A 22,297-nucleotide genomic window follows, 5' to 3' on the forward strand; every position below is an offset into this window, starting at 1 on the left:
TATTACCAAACGGGCAAGTTATTTAAGTGAGCCCTGATTCGCTCTTCTTTGTAAACGGTGGACAATAATGAGTTTCTCAAATGTTTCTTATAAGGATTAAATGAGATGGAGATGTAGAGGCCTAGTACACAGCAAGCAGGCTGTCAATGAATGTTGGCCTCCCAACATTTTTTTTACGGAGAAAGACAACTATGTATGCATATTATGATGACTATAGCTTAACCATGAGCTCAACAAACACAAAAATTCACAGAAAATTCTGCAATATCGTATCTATTTTAAACCCCATTATTGAATGTAACTAGTGAAATCTCAGGTCAAATAGAATGTATTTAAGAAGACACAAACTTGACATTAAACACCAGAGATTTACATTTGATAGTTGTCTCTTCTTACAAATATATCCCTCATAATAATAAAAAAGCACTCCACTAGTATGCCAATTAAGACACATCTTCCAGTCGTGTTTTGTCCTTGAGTGAAAAATCTTGCTGCTCAATTCAACTCATTCGTTTATTCATAACACCCATATATATATATCTCCAACTCTGGAAAGAAACACTGACAGAAAGATGGAAAATTTTAGAGACCTCGTTTCCACTTCAGAGAGCCTGTTGTCCCCCAAACCTCTTGGGCCCTCGGGCATTTTTAAACTTATCAAGATTCCAGAATGAGGTTAACGGGGCGTCACAGAACGAAACCCCCCACCATCCCGTCCCAGGGGCTCCAAGTCAGGACCCCGGCCTGAGGGAGCCTCCGGGCAGGACGAAGAGGCCCAGGAAGCCATTGCTCCGCTCCTTCCCAGCTGTTTATGTGGCACTCAAGGTACTCGGCCAAGGGCACGGCGACCCCGCAACACCCCCGGCGTGGGGCAAAGACAGCGGGGTTGCGGGGCTCCTGTCTGCCCGGAGCGTCGAGAGTTCCTGCCGCCCCCTCCCGCCTCATTCACGGAAAGCGCCGAGCCACGGCGCGCGGCGCCGGCCGAGCGTGAACCGGGGTCGGGGTTCGGCTCCCCCGAGTCGGGGTTCGGCTCCCCCGAGCGGCTCTGTGGGCCGCGGATCGCTTCCCGTGGGGCGGCCACGCAGGGTGCGGGCCATGGCCTGGGGCGCCCGTCCGGACCCCGCCGCTGCGCGGGACGCGGCTCCCAGCCTCGACCAAGGGCGCCCGGCGGCGGCGACTGCCCGGGGCGGCGGCGCGACGCGACGCGGGGGCGGCCAGGAGGCGAGGAGGCCGGGCCGCGGCCGAGGGCCCAGGGCGCGCTTCCGCCGGGCGCCGCGCGCGCCGCGGTAAATGGGAGGCTCGGCCGACAGGGGCGGGGGCCGCGCAGCCGGGGACTTTCAGGAACTGCAGGAGCGGGCGGCGCGGGAGTAGCCGAGCGCCCAGCGGCTGGGCCTGAGCGTCGAGACTCGGGGCCGAGGCGGAGGAGCGGCCGCCGCGCCGGGGCCCAGCCGGAGCCGCTGCCCTCGCCCTTGCCTTTGCCTGCGCGGCTCAGAATCACCATCCGCGGCGCGGGAGACGAGCCGGCCGTCCCGGGCCGGGGGACCCGCCCGCCATGGCCACCAAGGTGAGGGGCGCGCGGCGCAGGCCCGACCGGTCGCTCAGGCCCGCGGCGGCGCGGGGAGGGTCGGGGCCGGGGCCGGGGGTGGCCGAGGGGCCACTCGGCGTCCTTGGTGGAGTCCCCGGGCGGGTCCGCGGCCCAGCCAGTCCCTTCTGGGCATGGGTGCGGCAGGCCGTGCAGACAGACGGCCAGGATCGCGCCGGGGGAGGGCGTCGGGTCTGGGCGCGGGTTAGGACCCCGGGCGCAGCGAGGTTTGGGAAGTTTGCACCTGAGCGTGGGCTGCGGCGGGCTCGCCGGGAGGGGCCGCGGGACGGAAACTTCCCGCAGCCCGGGGAGGCCCCCGGGGCGACTGGCGCTGTGTAGCGTCCGGCGTCCCCGCCGCCCCCACGTCCCCTCCCGCTGCCGCCTGGGGGACCCTCGCCCCCGCGGGGCGGGTGGGAGTCGAGACCTCGGCGGAGAGGACGCGGCGCTTCCCGTCCCGGCCTGCGGGAGCTCGCGGCCGGGGAGGGACCGAGGCTGGGACGCCCCGCGCCCCTTTGCCTTCGCTGCTGTTATTTTTTTCTTTTGTTTTGCTACCTTTTCATTGTGAATGGCATTGCCGGCATGAATAAAATATCAAGAGGGAAATGACTGTGCTTTCGATTACGTGTTTGCCTGAAAAAAGGCCCAGGCCCGAATTACGTGGTGGAACTTTGACTCCTGCTTGGTCATTGGCTAGGAGCGGTGGTTTGCTTGTTTTACGTTATTGTTTATGAAATTAGCAGTCACTCTTGGCTACCTGAATTTTCAAAAGCCACCGTCCCCCGCTCCTTTTCCTTGGGCGTTTTCAGTAGTTACTTGATGTAGAATAGTCACTGGGGAAGTCGCGGACACGGAAGGGAGGACCTGGGGGAGGAGGCTCTATACCTGAGCCATCAACTGATCTGTGATACGCTGTGAGGAGTGGGTTTACTTTTGCACTTAGTTTTTGTAATGTCACTTTGTTAGCATCAGCACCCCTTTCTCTATTTGTTTTTGAGATCTCTGAGCTACTTTTGGGTTGCTAGAAACGTTATTTTTTATTTTTCGATAGGTGTTTGCTTTTTTTGTGAAGTGTTAAGGTAGAAAATGGTAAGAAATGTGAAATCTCTTTGAAAGATCAGCACTGCTTGACTTCGGTCTGCTAGATGTTGTGCTGTGGTAAATTTAGTGCTCTGAATCCATCTAGGTGCAGCGTTTGTAGAGAAATGGGGATTCTCCTCCAGGGAACCTGTTGCTGCTGTTACTGAAATAATTACCTTCTTGTTAATATATTATTGCCTGTGCTGTGCTTTGGTTTTATTAATGCGATAGAATTTGCCACCTTTTTAGCATATTAATTTTGTGTTGACCTTTTTAAAAATAAAACTTAGGCCAAGGATTTCTAAAGAAATTTGATTTTGAGGTTTGTTGCCAGACATTCCAGAAATTACCAGTTACACATCCTAGTACATGCTCATCTTGCAACCTTAAAAGCGGTTTATAGGCCGGGCGCGGTGGCTCACTCCCACCTGTAATTCCAGCACTTTGGGAGGCCGCGGTGGGTGGTTCACCTGAGGTCGGGAGCTCGAGACAAGCCTGGCCAATATGGTGAAACCCCGTCTCTACTAAAAATACAGAAATTAGCTAGGCGTGGTGGCGCGCGCCTGTAGCCCCAGCTGCTCTGGAGGCTGAGGCAGGAGAATCGCTTAAACCCGGGAGGCGGAGGTTGCAGTGATCCGAGATCGCGCCACTGCAGTCCAGCCTGGGTGACAGAGCGAGACTCCGTTTGAAAAAAGAAAAGACGGTTTATGACATAGAGATCTGTCTAGTGGTGGTCAGTGTGTTTTTACACTCCGGTCTACTGAGGCATGTTACCTGTACTGTCCTTTAAGTGGAATGCAGTTTAGCAACTAGTGCAGGTATATGAAGTGAAATTTTTATGTCATAGTTAAGCCTGAACTTAATTTTTTTTACAACAAATTGAAAAGTGGTTCTTGTATATTAATCTTGAATTGCATGTGTCTTTGCTTAAACACGAGCCTTAAAGCATGCGTAAGGACTTCCTACTTCGTTATCTACACCACTCCAAAGGCAGATTCCAGTAGTTCTGTTAGTTTCTTTCGGCTGCCTAATCACTGTTCCACATGGTGCTCATTTCCATGTTTACATTGTGACAAACCATTTCCATTTTAAGAAAAAGAAGAGCAACGAAGCAGTTATTAAAAGAAGACCCTTCCTTAGTTTTCTGACATGCTGGTGATTCTTGTGTCAAACCAAAGTCTCATTTTTTAATTGTTCCCAGAGAGTCAAGTTGGTACTTTCCTCCCTTCCCCCATATACACACCCCTTCCCCACACCTGAGTAGTAGTGTTTTTTTTCTTTGTCTTCTTCAAGGGGTGGGGAGAATGTGCTTAGTAGTAATGATTAACTTTTAATAAAAATGTAGGCTCCAGTGGCACTCAGGCTGTTGCTGTAAGTATTAACTGATGAAAAGTAAATTCAGTATCTGGATATTTTAAGGGATGTCGATTTCCCTTTGAATTTATCAGAGACTTGGCCATAGTATCTTCAGATACAATTTTCTTGTTTGTTCTTACGTATTAAGGATGTGGGTATCACTGAACTATTGGGATTTTTAAAAACTCCACTACTATATTTTACAATAGAAAAGGAAATTATCTTTTAGAAGAAGAACTTTGGTTGGACAGTCCTTCACTGCTAAAGAAAGTTAATCAGGGTCGGGTGCCGTGGCTCACACCTGTAATCCTAGCACTTTGGGAGGCCGAGGCGGTCGGATCTCGCGGTCAGGAGATCGAGACCATCCTGGCTAACACGGTGAAACTCCCTCTATACTAAAAATACAAAAAAAAATTAGCTGGGCGTGGTGGCAGGCGCCTGTAGTCCCAGCTACTCGGGAGGCTGAGGCAGGAGAATGGCGTGAACCCGGGAGGCGGAACTTGGCAGTGAGCCGAGATCACGCCACTGCACTCCAGCCTGGGTGACAGAGTGAGACTCCGTCTCAAGAAAAAAAAAAAAAAAAAAGGAAAGTTAATCAGTAACTGCACATTTTAAGGGGATTATCTGTTTTCTATTTCTAATCCTTACTCAGTAGAATGCTGCATTCAGTTTAAGTGTATGCACTCACTCAGTGCAATCAAGTCTTGTTTTACAAATATTAATACAAAAACTGCAGAGCATTTTAGTCTTGACCTTTATTGGAAGCCTCCAAAGGTTATATTTCGACCTAGCCAAAATATAACCTATTTATATTATAGGTTATATTTATATTTATATATACATATGATATATAAATATATAATACATTGTCAGTCATCCTGTTTTATTTAAAAGATCAAGTCCTGGAAAAGAAATGAAGAATTTTTTTTTCAGTGTTTGTCAAAGGGGACATGAAGAAAATTGTTAGTGGAGGTTAATCCATATCTGTATAATTTAGCTGTAATTTCTATGTCAAAGTTAACCTTCAATCACTAATTTGGATCCTTTTGTGCTTACATAGTCACCTTTAGGCTAACTATAACAAGATTCTAGGCGTTCTTGATGCTTTTTTTTTTTTTTTTTTAACTCTTCGGTTCCAATACCTAAAGTTATACACATGTGTTACACAGCTTGTCTGGTTAAATTAAGTGGGTATGGAATGTTAAAAATAATGGTAGGGAATAAATGAATTGCTTAAGACTTGTTTATTCCGTGCATAGATTAGTGAGAACAATTCAGAAGGCATACTTTGTAGCCCCTCCAGAGCAGAAACTTCTTTATTTGAAGACTAGAATAGAAATATCTTTCTAACAGGTCTTAAGGATTAAAGTTGATTTTTATGGCTTTTAAAATGTTTGGAAAATGCTAACCATTTAACTTTGTATAGCAGTAGTATTTTCTATGTGTCTTAAGTAGAGTGTTTGTGCAGTATTTGTACAGTCAAAGGTAAGTTCTGTGACAGTAGAAAGATGAACAAGTCTCATTAAAGAAGGAATAGATGAGAAAGCATAAAAATGTTGCAATTTTCTACTGTGCCTTGTTTTTATATTGACCATCTGAAAATTAAATTATAGTTTTACTTTAATTGTCCACTTAAAGCTTTGTAGCTTTGCAGTACTGCTGTTTCTTTTCTGAAATGCTATTCTCCCTTGTCCTTCCCTAGGTACTTTGTTTTTAGATGTTAAGTTTTTATGATGATGATGATTATTTTTTTTTGGAGACAGGGTCTCGCTTTGTCATCCAGGCTGGAGTGCAGTGGCACGAACACAGCTCACAGCAGTCTCGACTTCCCTGGCTCAGGTGATCCTTCCACCTCAGTCTCCCAAGTAGCTGGGACTACAGGTGTGCGCCACCATGCCCAGCTACTTTTTGTATTTTTTGTGGAGATGGGGTTTCACCATGTGTCCTGAACTGAGGTGATCCTCCCTCCTCAGCCTCGCAAAGTATTGGGATTACAGGTGTGAGACACTACGCCCGGCCACATATTAGGTCTTAATGTGTCTAAGCATCACTTCCCCGGGAAAGCCTTTCCTGATGTCTCCGCCCCTGTTTCAGGGTCACATTACACACCCTGACTGCCATCTTATATTTGTTTCTGTAACTGATGGCTGTCTCCTTTGAATGCTGTCAGCCTCAAGAAGCTGAGACTCTGTTTGCGATCACTTTTGTATCTTCAAGTTTAAAAGAGCAAAAATATATTCTAGTGAGATAAGTGACTCGATTATTGAAGTAGAAAATATTAATCCCCAGCTGTAAGCTTTTGTTCTTTTAATCATGTGTTTTAGTGTATTTGTTAAAAGTGTATACAGGTACAACACAAAATTTACATCTGCAGCTTAGGTATTGGCAATTATATTTTTTAAAACATAATCAATTTTACTAATGATTACATGAGAAATTGCCTGATGTTTTAAGGCAGTTGGAACAAGCTTCATATTTCTGAGACTTCAAAGAGTTGTCTTTAACCTATGAGTTGTCAGAATTGTGTTTAATTTCCAAATATATTGGGTTTTTCTCTTTCTTGTTGGTGATTTCTAACTTGACTGCATTGTGATCAGGGAGCCTGATTAAAATCAATACTGTACCTGGAAATTTGTTGAGGCTAACTTTATACCCAGCATACAGTCAGCTTTTATGTTTCACTTGTGCACAAAAAGAGTATACATATTATTGATGTGTGTGTCTATTCTGTATGCTCTATGTCCATTAGACTTACTGTGCTGTTTATATCTGTATCCTTACTAATTGTGTTCCTCTACTTGATCTGTTGTATCTAACTGATCCTCTGTCTACTTGATGGAGATGTTAAAATGGTGAATTTAAAAATTTGTCAACATTTACAATTAGTATTATTTTCTAGGTGAATTGAAGTTTTTATCATTATGAAGTGAACCTCTTTATCTCTGGTAATGCGTTTTTTCTTAAAGACTGTATTTCTAATGTTAATGTGATTTCACTAGCTTTTGGTGAATGTTTCCCAGATATATAAAAGCCAATAGCTGAATTTTACCTTTTTATCCAGTCTGATCTTGGTGCCTGCCTGTACAGCATTGTGTTTACTGATGTATTTGGATTTCTGTCTACCATCTTATAGATTGTAGGAGCCCACTCCCAACTTTGTGGAAGGTTTGTGTTATAAGTCTCTTTTTTCCAGTGGTTATCATAAGCATGTTAACATTAAAGTCTGAAATTACTTAATATCATTAGCCTTTTCCTGAATTACAAAAAGACATAAGGTTATTTAACTCCAATCATCTCCCCCAATATGATCAATTATTGCCCAGTATTTTAGTTATCTTTTTCACCACAAATTGGACATTATTTTTATACAGTTAAATGTTTTAGATCTAATCATATTGTACTGTGTCTTTGCTTACTATTTCTTCTTACATTTCAGTCTTTTCTTGAGATAATTTCCCTTCCATCTAAAATGAATTGGAATTTCCGTTGAGAAGGTATGTTGTTGGTAAATCTCTTATATGTCTCTTAGGTATGAAAATTACCCTGGTCTTGAAAGAGTTCTAGGTTGACAGCATTTTCTCCCAGTACAATGAAGGTATTCTTCCTTTGTTTTCTACTGGCTTTGACATTTGCCGCTGGGAAGCCAGTTAGCTAATTATTGTTCCTTTGTCGGTGGTGTGACTCCTCACTGGCTGTTTTTAAGACTTTCTCAGTTTTAGTATTTTGCAGTTTCACTGTAGTGTGTCCATGTGTGGATTTTAGTTACACAGCTTGGGGTTTCCTGGGTATCTTGGATCTGAGGACAGGTGCTACGTTAGTTCTAGAACAGTGCTGTTCAGTGTACTCTTTCTGATGATGTTCTACATCTGTGCCATCCATATGGTAACTGCCTACCACTTGTGGCTAACAAGAACTTGAAATGTGGTTAGTGTGACTGAGGAACTGTGTTTAAATTTTAATTTCAGTAGCCACATGTGGCTAATGGCTACTTTATAGGTGAGTGCAGCTCTAGAAAATTCTCAGTGGTTATTCATGAAAATTGCCTTTTCTCCATTCTTTCTTTCTGGAACTCTAGTAACATGAAAAGGACCGATGGAAATCAAACTTCCCATCTGTCAACCTGTCATGTTTTCTTTGTGCTGCATTCTGGATGATTTTGTTTGTTCTTACCTTCCATTCACTATTCTTTCCTCAGTCAGGCCAAATCTGCTCTTTTATTCATCCATTTAATTTTCAGTTTCGGTTATCTTCTATTTTTAGAAATTGTATTTGGTTCTATTTCAAATCTGCTTATCATTCATTATAGTTTCTGGTTCTTTGCTCATATTTTTAAGCTTCTTTTAAGCATGTCAAAACATTAATAGTTTTCTGTCCTAATCTCAGAAGTCTGATTCAGCCATCTGTTTCTGCACATTTTCACTCATGGTGCTTTGTTTTCTTGTGTGTTTTGTGATTTGATTTGATTTTTCCTTGAGTTTCTTGTTTTCCTTGGAACTTCCTCTGCGGGAATCCTGTTACCTAGATTGAGGTTGTATCCTTCCAGGGAGGATTTGTGTGTGCTGATACCAGTCTCCTGGGGACATTACATCCTTGGGGTCACTGTATCTTTAATTCCTGGCTTAATGTTTTCTCAGCCATACTGGGTAGAATAAATACGGACCTGGCATCTCAGCAGCAATTTTCCTCATTCCCACTACTCTGTGTCAGTGATGAGACATTTCCTTGCACACAGGTTTTCCTCTCTACCCTTATGCTGAGGTCCTTTTGGAGTCCCAGCTTGTAGCTTAATACAGGACACTTTGTGTGTTGCCTCCCCTGCCCCCACACAGTCCCCAGAACACAGAGCCAGGCTCCCAGGTTTGTGGAGTCTCCTAGCAGGAAATCCTGCCTCAGCACATGTGTTCTCCCAGGGTTTCTGCTTTCACTTCCTTTGTGGCCTCTCCAGAGCCTTTCCTTTCGTGCTAACTCAGCAGTGTGTTCCAAAAGGTGTTTAGTTTGTATCTTTTGCTTTTAATATTTTATTCAGCACTTCAGTTGTTTCAGTCTGGCAGTGACTGAGGTATTAGCTTGCTCTAGTTGCTGGAACAAAATCCAAGTCAGAGCATCTTTATAGCAGACTGTCAAGTGAAGGGAGTGGAATATGTGAATGAAAGTGTTAATCTGATCTTTGCAGAGGGAAAGGTGAAAAAGTTGTTAAGCATTTTGTTTGAAACCAAACCTTCAGTCAAGCTGTCAAACTGTGGGCATTTCAAAACTTTCCAATTGATATTTCTTTGTCATTTTTCTTTTGACTATTAAAAGCACGCGATAGACTCCTTACTAATTTCTAGGCATTGTAAATGCAGTGTTTAAGGATGCTGTTCAGTCTGACTCAGTTTTTCTAAGTTATTTTTAGTATCTGAAAATCGAGTCATGTGGTATTATTACCCACAGGGACAGTACTCAGAAATCACAGATTTGTGATTATTCATTAAGTCAGACACTTAACTTTAGGGATAAATTAAAGAGGGGGAAATGCAGCTTCATTCTGTTACCTATTACCCATTGTCATCCACAGCTCATTCATTTGAACTTCAGATGTGCCCGGTCCTCTGGGATGTCAGTATGAAAGGCCTGTCCTTGTACTCAAAGGGCACAGTGTCCTGAAGGAGGGCAGGCTGTCTGCAGGGGCACAGTGCAGGCTCCTGGCACAGTTCCTCAAGCCCAGAGGCTTTCAAAGGACCCAAGTCTTGAAATGTCTGTGTATTAGTCTGTTCTCATGCTGCTATGAAGAAATACCCGAGGCTAGGTAGTTTATAAAGAAAAGAGATTTAATTGGCTCACAGTTCCAAAGGGCTGGAGAGGCCTCAGGAAGCTTACAATCCATGGTGGAAGGGGAAGCAAACATGTCCTTCACATGGCAGCAGGAAGAAGTGCCAAGCAAAAGGGGGAAAACTCCCTTATAAAACCGTCAGATCTTGTGAGAATTCATGAGAACAGCATGGGGGTAACTGCCCCCATGATTCAGTTACCCCCACCAGGTGCCTCCCACAACATGTGTGGATTATGGGAACTACAATTCAAGATGAGATCTGGGGAGACACAGCCAAACCATATCAGTCTGTTACTTAGTACTTTGAGTGAGTTTTAACCCTTACTCTGTCACTTCAGTTGCTTTAAAAATACTTCCATAGTACAGCTCCACAGTCTGCAAGTCCAGACATTGCCTTGTCAGATCCCAGATATTCAGTTCAGCAGACATTTCAGTAGCTATTTTGTGCCACTTGGATGCTGGGAGTAAAGATTTGGATCCTCCCTAGGACAGTTGACATTCAGATATTAATGAATTGGTATATTTAAAATGCGTGACTTTAAATGTATTTCCTAATTTAAATTCACAGAAAAAGGCTTGAAAATGTAGACGTATGTATAATAGTTGCCTATTGCATAGTGGCTGCACATAAGAATTTTTTTTTGTTTTAGCTTGTTTTATAGTCTCAAGATTTTGAGTAATGAATATTTGCTGCTTTTGTAACAAGGAAAAAAAAGATTTTTTTTTAAATTAAAAACTTAACTGTCTTTAGGCCTCTAAAGCAGATTCCCAAACTTATATACTTTCTGTTAATTTGTTTCAAATTGTACTAGGTTGGAAAAAATTTTTAATGCTTACACATAGTAAGGGCACTTCAATAGAAGAATGCTAATGCATTCAGGATTACAAATATTATTTTGTAATTTTCTTAAGTATGGTACTTAAGGAAATTTTCTTCTTCCAGGGAGAAGAAAAAGTATGTTTTAAAAGTAACTTTAAAAAATAACTGAAAACTTACTGAACAACTAGCGCTGAATCTGAAGGTGTTACAAATTGCTGTTTCGTAAATACATTGGTAATTTTACCTGCCACCATGTGCCTTCTCCCTCAGGAGCTTAGAAGAGGCAGGGTGGCTAGTTCTTTGTGGTTAGGCAGGGTTTCCAGCACTCCACTTCTCCTCCCACCTTCCTAAACCATGACTCAGATTTTAGAGTCAAGAGTTGAATAATATGATTTTACAGTTGTTTTGTTGATGCGTCAGATTTACTTTGTCCTGTGACTGTCTACCAGTATTGCCAAACTGAACTGGGTCCATTTGCCCATGTAGTGGAAAGCCAAACACTGAAGCACCAGGTTTTTGTAGCGAGAAAAGCTTATTGCCAGACAGCTGAGCAAGGAGACAGTAGTTGGACTTAAGTCTGTCTCTCCATGCTGGGGGCTACATCAGGTTTTGTACTTAGAAGGTAATGAGGCGTGATCTGATTGGATCTTGCATTGGGGTGATGCTGGAGGCATAATCTGACTGGATCCTGACATGGGGTGACACTAGGGCTTCATCTGATCGGATTTTGGATCCTGCCATGTGGTGTCCACTGTTTTTTTTTTTTTTTTTCCTTCTTCTTTTTTTTGAGGCAGGGTCTCTCTTCTGTTGCCCAGGCTGAAGTGCAGTGGTGCAACCTCTGCTGACTGCAGCTCAACCTCCCGGGCTCCAGCGATCCTCTCGCCTCAACATCCTGAGTAAGCTGGCACCACAAAGTGCATGCCAGCACACCTGGCTAATTTAAAAGAATTTTTTTTTTTTTTTTTTGTAGAGACGGAGTCTCAGTCTGTTCCTCAGGCTGGAGTGCAGTGGCATGATAATAACTCACTGCAGCCTTGAACTCCTGGGCTTAAATGATTCTCCCACCTCAGCCTCACAAGTAGCTTGGACTACAGCTGTGTGCCACCCCCCCGGCCAATTTTTTTAAATTTTTTTTCTTTAGTAGAATTGAGGTCTCGCCATGTTCCCCAGGTTGGTCTCAAAGTCCTAGGCTCAAACAATCCTCCTGCGTCAGCCTCCCAAACTGTTGGTGTCCACTTCTTAATTCAGTGCTCATTCCTCATGCCCATTCCATTCCACGTGTCCATCTGAGCACGTGGGTTCTATCCATGGCTGCACACTTAGTTTTGGGCATGCTCTGGTGATGTGACCTTCAGCCTGGAGGTCCATGCCAACTGAAAAGCAACTCATAACTTTGTTACATAAAAGTTGAACCAGATTAGTCTGATGCAATTCCAACAGTATGTAAAGCATATTCAATGTCCTTGCAACCCCTAAAAACTCCAAAACCCTAGGAAATCAATACCCGTTAGGTTACTGAGATCTGTGGTTACAATAGGTTGAGCTGTCTGAATCATCTAAAGCCAAGATGATACCAAAAAGTATAGAGATTTTACATTTAATTTTATTTTTGAGACAGAGTCTTACTTTGTCACCCAGGCTGGAGTGCAGTGGCGTGATCTCAGCTCACTGCAACCCCCACCTCCTGGGTTCAAGCAGTTCTCCTGCCTCAGCCTCCCAGGTAGCTAGGATTACAGATGTGTGCCACCACGCTCGGCTAATTTCTGTATTTTTAGTAGAGACGGGGTTTCACCATATTGGCCAGCCCAGTTTCAAACTCCTGACACCAAGTGATCCACCTGCCTCGGCCCCCCAAAGTGCTGGGATTACAGGCATGAGTCACCATGCCCGGCCAAGATTTTTAAAATATTCTAATATTTACTTCTATTAGAGTTCAGTTACTATATAATGACCAAAAGCAAAGTTTTCAGCCTTTAAAAACCCATTCCCCGCCTTTTTTTTTTGTTTGTTTGTTTTAATAGTCTTGCTCTGTTGCCCAGGCTGGAGTCCAGTGGTGCAAACATGGCTCACTGAAGCCTTGAACTCCCACACTGAAGCAGTCCTCCCACCTCAGCCTCCTGAGTATCTGTGATATGGTTAGGGTTCGTGTCCCCACCCAAATCTCATCTTGAATTGTAATCGCTGTAATCTCCAAGTGTCAAGGGAGGGACCAGGTGGAGGTAATTGAATCATGGGGACGATTTGCCCCATGCTGACTGAGCTGATGGTTTTATAAGGGGTTCTTCCACCTTCACTCGGTACTTTTCCTTCCTGCCACCTTGTGAAGAAGGTGCCTTGCTTCCCCTTCACTTTCCATCGTGGTTCATGAGGCCTCCCTAGCCATGCTGAACTGTGAGTCAATTAAACCTCTTTCCTGTATAAATTACCCAGTCTTGGGCAGTTCTTTATAGCAGTGTGAAAACAGACTAATACAGTTTGGGACCACAGGCATACACCACCATGCCTAGCCATTTATTTTTTATTTTTTATTTTTGTTGAGAAGGGTCTCACTCTGTTGCTTAGGATGGAGTGCCGTGGCGTGATCTGGGCTCACAGCAGCAGCCTCGACCTCTCGAGTAGCTGGGACTACAGGCACATGCCACCAGAGCCAGCTAATATTTAATTTTTTTTTTTTTTTTTTGGTAGAGACAGGGTCTCTCTGTGTGCCCAGGCTGGTCTTGAACTTCTGGGCTCAAACATTCCTCCTGCCTCAGCCTCCCAAAGTGCTGGGATTACAGCCATTACACTTTTTGATAAGTGGAAACATCTTGTGCACATTCTGGAGTTTTCATTATGAAAATGATAGATAGTGATTCTCTAAAATGCTATAAGTATTAAATTTTTTTTTCAAACTCCCCTCTTCTGTGATTCATTAGGACTCTCTGCTATACAGAAAGATACGGCAGTGGTAATAAGCTTCCATCTGAGAGAGAAATTGAACTCTTGCTAAAGTGATGATGTTTCCTAAGGGTTAGGAATTAATGGTAGAGCTGTGGTACTCTTAACTAGCTGCATCACAGTCACCAACCCGGGGGGCTTGTTAAATCACACAGAGTTTCTGATTCAGGAGGTCTGGGGTGGGGCTGAGAACACACATTTCTTTTCTTTTCTTTTTTTTTTGGATACAGAGTCTCACTCTCGCCCAGGCTGGAGTGCAGTGGCGCAATCTCGGCTCACTGCAAACTCCGCCTCCCAGGTTCATGCCATTCTCCTGCCTCAGCCTCCCAAGTAGCTGGGACTACAGGCACCCACTACCATGCCCAGCTAATTTTTTTGTATTTTTAGTAGAGATGGGGTTTCACCATGTTAGCCCGGATGGTCTCGATCTCCTGACCTCGTGATCTGCCTGCCTCGGCCTCCCAAAGTGCTGGGATTACAGACGTGAGCCACCACGCCCGGCCGAGAACACACATTTCCACCAGTTCCCAGGTGATGCTGATGCTGCTGGTCTAGGGACCTAACTTCCAGAACCACTATTGTGAGGGATGGAAAAATAAAAGAAAGAACTTGGGTTCTGTCCTTGGTTGGTCCCTAAGATCTGTGAGGCTGTAGATTGGGTGGCTGCACTAGCATGCTGTGTGCAGTGAACACTTGTGTCTTGCTTAAAGGATTATTTTATCTAACTGGGTTCAAATGATGCAGAAAATCACAGATCGGTAAAATATTCTCAGAAGCTATTTAGTTTCTCGCCAGCTTGTAGTGTTGTCAGTAACTTTTCAGTTCTTTTGATTGATCATTGGTATTATATGCAAAATGTCTCAACACCGCTATAATCTCAGATTACCATGGAGGCTGGTTACTACTCTTCCTATTGCCTTTTAAGTTAGCCAGAAAACATGCGATACAGTTTTGTGTGTTATTAAAACAGTAATCAGTCCAGATTTATTTGCATTGTATAATATGTTCCTACCGTGATTATATAATGACAATAACTTTTAATTCACTAGGAGAGAAGAATCCTGTTCTTAAATTATTTATAAGTCAGATAATACATGCCTTTGTGTAAATCCAGTTTTTAATGTTATTTATGTCGTAAGTACCCATACCTAATTTTGATGAATTTGAATTTCAGCGGCTTCATTTTTCCTGTTTGCCCACTTAGAAGCTTTAAGGAAGTAAAGAAACAAATGTTTGTCAAAGCCAGAAAAAAGAATGTATGTAGTCCCCAAACTAGGTAAATCCACCTCTGAATAATCACATCGACCCATGTATTATTATAGGACCTGTATGCATGAAGGCATGGGCATGCTGTCTGTGTTCATATGACCTGTCTCTGCAGAGTCAGTAAGAAGTAACGGGTGTCTAAATAAGAGAAGGGCAGCAGATCGTGAAGTCCTTGTTGGCATTTGAACAAGGTGGCAACTGAACTGCACTGTTCAGTTTCTTGTGGGATCCGTGAACAGTATATGCTGTACCATTAATTATGGAAGGAATACATGTAATTGTTGCTGGCTGTGGTTAACATTAGAATATTATTATGCATGAACATCAAGGGATATTGACAGGAATATTCAGTATGCTACATTGCTACCAAAAATCAAATTTTGTTTGTTTTTTTGAGACAGAACCTCACCCTGTTGCCCAGGCTGGAGTACAGTAGCAGCTCACTGCAGCCCCAACTTCCCGGGCTCAAACAATCCTTCCACGTCAGCCTCCCAAGTAGCTAGGACTACAGGCATGCATCACCATGCCTGGCTAATTTTTGTATTTTTTATAGAGATGGTGTTTTGCCATGTTGCCCAGGCTGGTCTTGAACTCCTGGCTCAAGCAGTCTGCCCACCTCAGCCTCCTAAAGTGCTAGGGTTACAGGCATGAACCACTGTGCTCGACCAATGATTTTTTTTTTTTTCCATTCAACAGTTTCTCTCCAGAATTTATACTGTAAGTGAAAATGCATGTACATTTTTCTATCCAGAGAATTTACAGTCTAATGGAGAACACAGACACTTAGATATCTTCAATTAGGTGTACGGTTGCTATGGTAAAAGTATATACATAGTGTACAGTGAGATAGCTCAGTATTTGGAGTCAGAAATGAGACCGTCTAACCTGTTTCCCTCCATTTAGCCATTGGAAACTTAGGAGTAAAAATAAATTTATATCAATAAAGAGCCATAGTTTGAAAATTTTATGTAGAAGTGTTAAATATTCTGACATTATGTTATTCATGATGTAGAAGAGGATCGTTTCTCTAGTTTAGGGAATGGTGTTAAATACTTGAAGGCATGTTTAGTTTGAGGTCTCATTTAAAGAGCTCCTATTTTAGTGACTGACCTTGAGGGACAGAAAGTACATTTTAGAGAAGTGTAAATGTCCACTTTCCCTGGTTGTACTCTAAAATTTTATCTGGCACTAGTTAAACTAAGCCACTCTTAGGAACCAGTGAACGTTCAAGGCAAGTAGTCTTTCAGTGCCCAGGCTTGTTCTAAATCCTTTGTGGCCGAGGACATAGCATCTTGGAATGGTTAAAATGGATCTGCTCCTTTTGATTTCCAGGTAAGCTGTTGTTTGATGTGTTTTGTTTACCTGGTTTGCAATACCCAGAGCTAATTCTAGAGAAGGGATTCCCAGCTGGTGAATTGTCAGGGGATCTTTAACTCTTTAAAATGTATATAGATTCAGTTAATAAAATACAGGTTTACTTAAAAACACTGGACTTCATAGTACCTTTTTGGTGTTAGGTATCAATGAATTGTCCTTGTGTATAATTACTGTTATTTGTGTGTGGGGATGTATATATTGTAATGAATTAATGTTGAGGTCATTGGCATTCCTCTGTGATTCATTATAGCTGTTACATAAAAGCCTATTTCCCTTATTAGTGTTTTGTTTCTCTTGAATTTTATATTTAGAATAAAAGAGAAATTGTGTCTTTTATTAGAGATGCAATGAATGAATAAAATTAGTTCTACCTGATTATGAAGCATATGTATTTTCATGTAATAGTGGTGGTATAGCATAGAGATTAGGAGCCTGGGTTCAAATCCCAGTCCAGTTATTAATACATGACTATGAAAAGTTACTTACTGCTTCAGTTTCCTTATCTGTAAAATACAAATAATTGAATGGATGCAGGCGTGAATTCCATTGCACTGTCCAAGTGGGGGAAAAATTATAATTTTGCTTTTCTGTAATAATTTACAACAAATTACATCCCCATCCTGCTAGGGAAGCAGACCTATGGTATTTTAGTTCCCAGGCCACCGCCTCTTGCCCAGGGTGAAGCATAATTTGAGGGAAGGGATGGTAACCTAGTGCCATGGCCCTGGAGGTGTGACCCCATCTTGCCCTCCGGTCTCCTCTCTAGGCCTTTCCTGCTGTCCCTCAGTTTAGTAGCTCTCTCCACCACTTCATTGCTGTGCTGCTTGAGGACATGGTAACCACCTTGCTGATTCTGCGCAGTATTGGGGCACGAATCTCTGCAAAGCTCAGACCTTTCTGTCTTAATGTGATACATAGCTGTTTGGATTCTCCTATCCCCTCCGGTTGTTTCATGGTTTCACTAGGGTTCTGAAAGCAGGTGAAAAAAACAAGAAAGCCTCACTGGTAAGGTGACACTCAGGTAGAGATTTGAGGGAAGGTGGGGGTGTCTTTGGATCTCGGGAAAGAGCAGACCCTCAGGCTGGTGCTTGCACAGTGAGGCGGGAGCTGAGGGAGCTCAGGGAAGAGGGGCTGCTCCCCAGGCCAGGGAGGCCCAGGCAACCACGGGGGCTTTGACATTTATTTGGCAATAAAACCATTGGAGGGTTTTCACCACACCCAAAATGACTGACTTTTACAATTGATTTCTTTCTTTCTTCCCTTTCTTTCCTTCCTTCCTTCTTTCCTTCTTTCTTTCTTTCTCTTTCTTTCTCTCTTCTTTCTTTTTTAAAGAGTTGAGCTTGCCTTTATTAGCCAAAGCTAACCGCAGGAGTTAACAGTCAGTTTGCTTTGATACTGGATTTAAGCCTTATTTTATCCCTTCTTAAAACTTAATTGATTGTATCTTACTAAAGCCACACTAGGAAAATCCTGTGCTCCATTTAAGTCAATCAGTAAGAGAGCTTCAGAAGGATTGACACAGTATCCTTCTCTATATGAGGAATACCCCAGTCAAATCAGCTGGGAGAAAAAACTTTGTAAAGAAATTTTTAAAAACCTCTATTATTTTGCATTTGAGATTTTGTCTGATAGAAAATTTCAGATTATGTTTCCTAGATATACTGAAAGTGAATACAAACGTCTCATCAGACCATTTGGCTGTTACCGTTATGCTGTTCACTCGACTGGTGGCCACCTAGACATAAGCAAAGTACTTTCAGACTGCTGGATTTCTGACTGATGAAACCATTTCTGATCAGCGACTCACTGCATTTCTCTTCTGATGAGGGTCACTATTTGCAGGGTGTCTAGTGTAAACTTCCTGAAGCCCCAGCCATCTTGAGAGCAGCAGTAGAAGAAAGCAGCTGGGACCCTGAGAACTGGGGCAGAATGCTGTTATGGGCTAAGAAGAAATGGCATCATCTTGGCTTAGAATCTTTATTCTTTCCTGGTTCCATTAAGTGATTATTTTTAATATGAAGTGTATCACTGGAATTTCATATTAGTCATGCTAAAAAATTCCACATCTGTGTGTTTTAATTTAGGGTCTTTAAGGTGAAGGGCATCCCCCAATGATTAGGAGAGGCACAAGATAGAAATACAGATTTTATTACCTACAGGCCCTGGGAGTACATAGCAATCCTGGAGGTCACACACAGGATAGTCAGGGAGCTTGAAGGTCAGGAATTGTGAAGGGAGAGAGAGAGATTGAGACCTACCTAGAGACGCATGGGCCTTCATGGGGTCCAAACAGGTTTCCCCCAGGGAGGTTTAATTGGTTCCAGGAGATCACACTGTGACTGCACAGCCCATGTGGGGTATGAGGGTTGGAGCCAGTGAACTAGGCTGTGTGTAGCTTTCCCATGGGGAGGTGGTTGCCAGGAGGAAGTTGGCTAAGGCAGGTATCTGGATTGGTCATGTTGAGGAACTGGGAGGAGGTGTAGAACTGCACCCTGTGCTGTGTCCAGGGTGACAGAGCCCTGCTTCTGCTATGAGAAGGTCCCACTTACCTTCAAAGTGCATGCTGAGGCAACATAAAATGATAAGAATTTACTACACTGTGACTTTTTAAACTGTCATCTCAATGGTTTGGCATGATTCAATATTTTCTATTTTAACTTTTTATTTATAAAAATTTTAAACATGGACAAACGTAGAACAGCACAGTGACACTCCCCTGTGTACCCATCACCCACCTCCACAGTGATCCTGGCCCGTTTTGTTTCCTCTAGCCTCCCCTCCCCTATTTTCCCCTTTCCTCATTATTTTGAAGCAAATTCCAGACATCGTTTCATGGTATTTTAATATATATCTCCAAAACTGTAGACTTAAATAACTGTAATTCCTGTTATACTTAAAAATTCAGAATACATTCTTAATATCTTCAAATATCCAGTCTGTTGGTAGGCAGTGTAAACATATTCATAAATTAAGTTTGCTGTATATATTAAGTTGCTTGATAGTATTAAGGCGAGAACAGTGCCATCTCTTACTGGTTGACATTTGTATGAGTCTGCCCATGTTAATGTAAAACAGATTTGCCACAGGTAATGTGACCATATAGGTAACATAGTCTAATGCTTAAAAAATAAATGCATGTCTTGCTTTTATCTTGTTGACTCCAGTGCTCTTATCACAATCCTCATGATGCAACTGCCCACTGGGTTCACCGTGACTGCTGCCTAGACAGAATCGATTTATCAAGACAGGGGAATTGCAACGGAGAAAGAGTAGTTCACGCAGAGCTGGCTGTGCGGGAGACCTGAGTTTGTTAGTCTCCCTGAGCATTTGGGGATCGGAGTTTTTAAAGATAATTTGGCGTTTTTAAAGATAATTTGGTGGGTAGGGGCTTGGGAAGTGGGGAGTGCTGATTGGTCAGGTTGCAGATGGAATCTTAGGGGGTTAAAGTTAGGTTTTCTTAATGTCTTCTGTTCCTGGGTGGGATGGCAGAACTGGTTGGGCCAGGTTACTGGTCTGAGTCCATCAAGTGCAGGGTCTGCAAATATCTTAATCACTGATCTTAGGTTTTACAATAGTGATGTTATCCCCAGGAGCAATTTGGGGAGGTTCAGACTCTTGGAGCCAGAGGCTACATGACCCCGAAATTGTAATTTCTTGTAGTTATTTTGTTAGTCCTGCAAAGGCAGACTGGACCCCAGGCAAGAAGGTGGTCTTTTCAGGAAAGGGCTGTTACCAATTTTGTTTCAGAATCAAACCATGGATCAAATTCTTTCCCAAAGTTAGTTCTGGCCTATGCCCAGGAATGAACAAGGACAGCTTAAAGGTTACAAGCAAGATAGAGTTGGTTAGGTCTGATTTCTTTCACTGTCATAATTTCCTCAGTTATAATTTTGCAAAGGTGGTTTCAAGGAGATGAAGCCCTTCTAAGCCTTTCTGTACAGCTTAGGTGGTGCCAGCAATGGGAGGATGCTTAGGACAAGGGTTGAAGAATTGACGAAAATGAAGATTGAAAAGGAAATATAGCTGACCCTGGAACAACGTGGGGGTTAGGAGCACCGACCGCCTGCCCAATTGAAAATTAAAGTATAACTTTCGACTCCCCCAAAACTTAACTACTAATAGCCTGCTGTTGACTGGAAGCCTTATAACGTAAACAGTTAACACATATTTTGTATGTTATATATATTGCATACTGTATTCTTACAGTAAATTAAGCTAAAGAAAATGTTATTGAGAAAATCATAAGGAAGAGAAAATATATTTACTACTAAGTGGAAGTAGAGCATTAGGCCTTCATCCTCATTGTCTTCACATTGAGTAGGTGGAGGAAAAGAGGGTGGAGTGGCAGAAATAGAAAAAACGGTGCGTGTAAAGTGGACCAGACCTGTGTTGTTCAAGGGTTAACTGTACTGATTATCTTATTTTAACTTAAAATGTGTAATCTGCATTTACTCACCAATCCTTTGATAGACAGCTATGGTCTTTGTGTACTTCTGATTGCAGTGCTAAGTAATCCATTTTGCATAATCCGTACTCAATTCATTGCAATTCTCATTTTTTGTTTCTTTTAGAAGAGCTTAAATAGTTTGAAGACAATTTCAAAGCATCGTGAGTACAGAATTCTAGATTTTAAAAAATTATTTCCCATTTGTCTTTTTTTTTTTTTTTTTTTTGAGATGGAGTCTCACTCTGCCACCCAGGCTGGAGTACAGTGGCATGATCTTGGCTCACTGTAACCTCCGCCACCCAGGTTCAAGCAATTTTCCTGCCTTAGCCTCCTGCATAGCTGGCATTACAGGCCCATGCCTCCTCACCTGCCTAATTTTTGTATTTTTAGTAGAGACGGGGTTTCACCGCTTTGGCCTGGCTGGTCTCGAACTCCTGGCCCCAAGTCGTCTGCCCACCTCAGCCTCCGAGAATGCTGGGATTGTAACCGCCCAATGGGTTCACTTTGCCTGTCGATTTCTTAGAGCCGATTTCTCAAGACAAGGGGAATTGCAGTAGAGAAAGAGTAATTCATGCAGTGCAGGAGACCGGCGTTTTATTATTACTCAAATCAGTCTACCCATAGAGTTTTTAAGGACAATTTGGTGGGTGGGGGAAGCCAGTGAGCCAGGAGTGCTGATTGGTCAGGGATGAAATCATGGGGCGTCAAAGCTGTCTTGCGCTGAGTCCGTTCCTGGGTGGGGGCCACAAGATCAGATGAGCCAATTTATTGATTGGGGTGGTGCCAGCTGATCCATCAAGTGCAGGGTCTGCAAAATATCTCAAGCACTGATCTTAGGAGCAGTTTAGAGAGGATCAGAATCTTGTAGCCTCCAGCTACATGACTCCTAAATCATAATTTTTAATCTCATGGCTAATGTTAGCCCTACAAAGGCCCTACAAAGGGCTGTTGTCGTCCTTGTTTTTTTTTTTTTTTTTTTTTTTTTGAGACAGAGTCTCACTCTGTTGCCCAGGCTGGAGTACAGTGGTACAATCTTGGCTCACTGCAGCCTCCACCTCCCAGATTCAAGGGAGTCTCCTGCCTCAGCCTCCCGAGTAGCTGGGACTATAGGCACACGCCACCAAGCCCGGCTAATTTTTTGTATTTTTAGTAGAGACAGCGTTTCACCATGTTGGTCAGGCTGGTCTTGAACTCCTGACCTCAAATGATTTGCCGACCTCGGTCTCCCAAAGTGCTAGGATTACAGGCGTGAGCCACTGCGCCCGGCCGTAGTCCTTGTTTTAAACATCTTTGTTTCAAACTATAAATTCCCAAAGTTTGTTCAGCCTACGTCCAGGAGTGAACAAGGACAGCTTGGAAGTTAGAAGCAAGATGGAGTCAATTAAGTTAGATCTTCATTGTCTCAGTCATAATTTTGCAAAGGCAATTTCAGGATTACAGGCTTGAGCCACCACACCTGGCCCTTTCCCATTTGTCTTTTTTTTTTTTTATTGAAGATGGAGTTCTGCTCTTGTCGCCCAGGCTGGAGTGCAATGGTATGACCTCCGCTCACTGCAACCTGCACCTCCTGGGTAGAAGCAATTCTCCTGCCTCAGCTTTCCGAGTAGCTGGGCTTACAGGCAC

At 43.2% G+C, this 22,297-nt stretch overlaps 1 protein-coding gene and 1 long non-coding RNA gene across 4 annotated transcripts in view; both read left to right on the plus strand.

Moving 5' to 3' along the window:
- Positions 1-694: 694 nt before the first annotated feature.
- Positions 695-22,297, plus strand: part of SNX9 (sorting nexin 9) — a 121,190-nt gene continuing 99,587 nt past the window's right edge. Inside the window, exon 1 of one of the 3 annotated variants that reach the window (XM_054558374.2) lies at positions 695-825. Coding sequence is in view for 2 of the 3 variants with exons in the window: in XM_024248364.3 (XP_024104132.1) it covers positions 1,553-1,564 (12 nt within the window). In the remaining variant the exon portion in view is untranslated. Of the gene's footprint in view, positions 826-1,228; positions 1,565-22,297 lie in introns of those variants that run through there. The other 2 variants (XM_024248364.3, XM_063725072.1) reach the window with 2 other exon arrangements.
- On the plus strand, positions 1,641-20,469 carry LOC134761576 (uncharacterized). The gene is made up of 2 exons (XR_010140389.1): positions 1,641-7,180; positions 7,452-20,469. It is a non-coding gene; the product is annotated as an uncharacterized LOC134761576 (long non-coding RNA).

This window comes from Pongo abelii, chromosome 5, assembly GCF_028885655.2.
Source record: "Pongo abelii isolate AG06213 chromosome 5, NHGRI_mPonAbe1-v2.0_pri, whole genome shotgun sequence".
In the NCBI taxonomy this organism is placed as follows: domain Eukaryota; kingdom Metazoa; phylum Chordata; class Mammalia; order Primates; family Hominidae; genus Pongo; species Pongo abelii.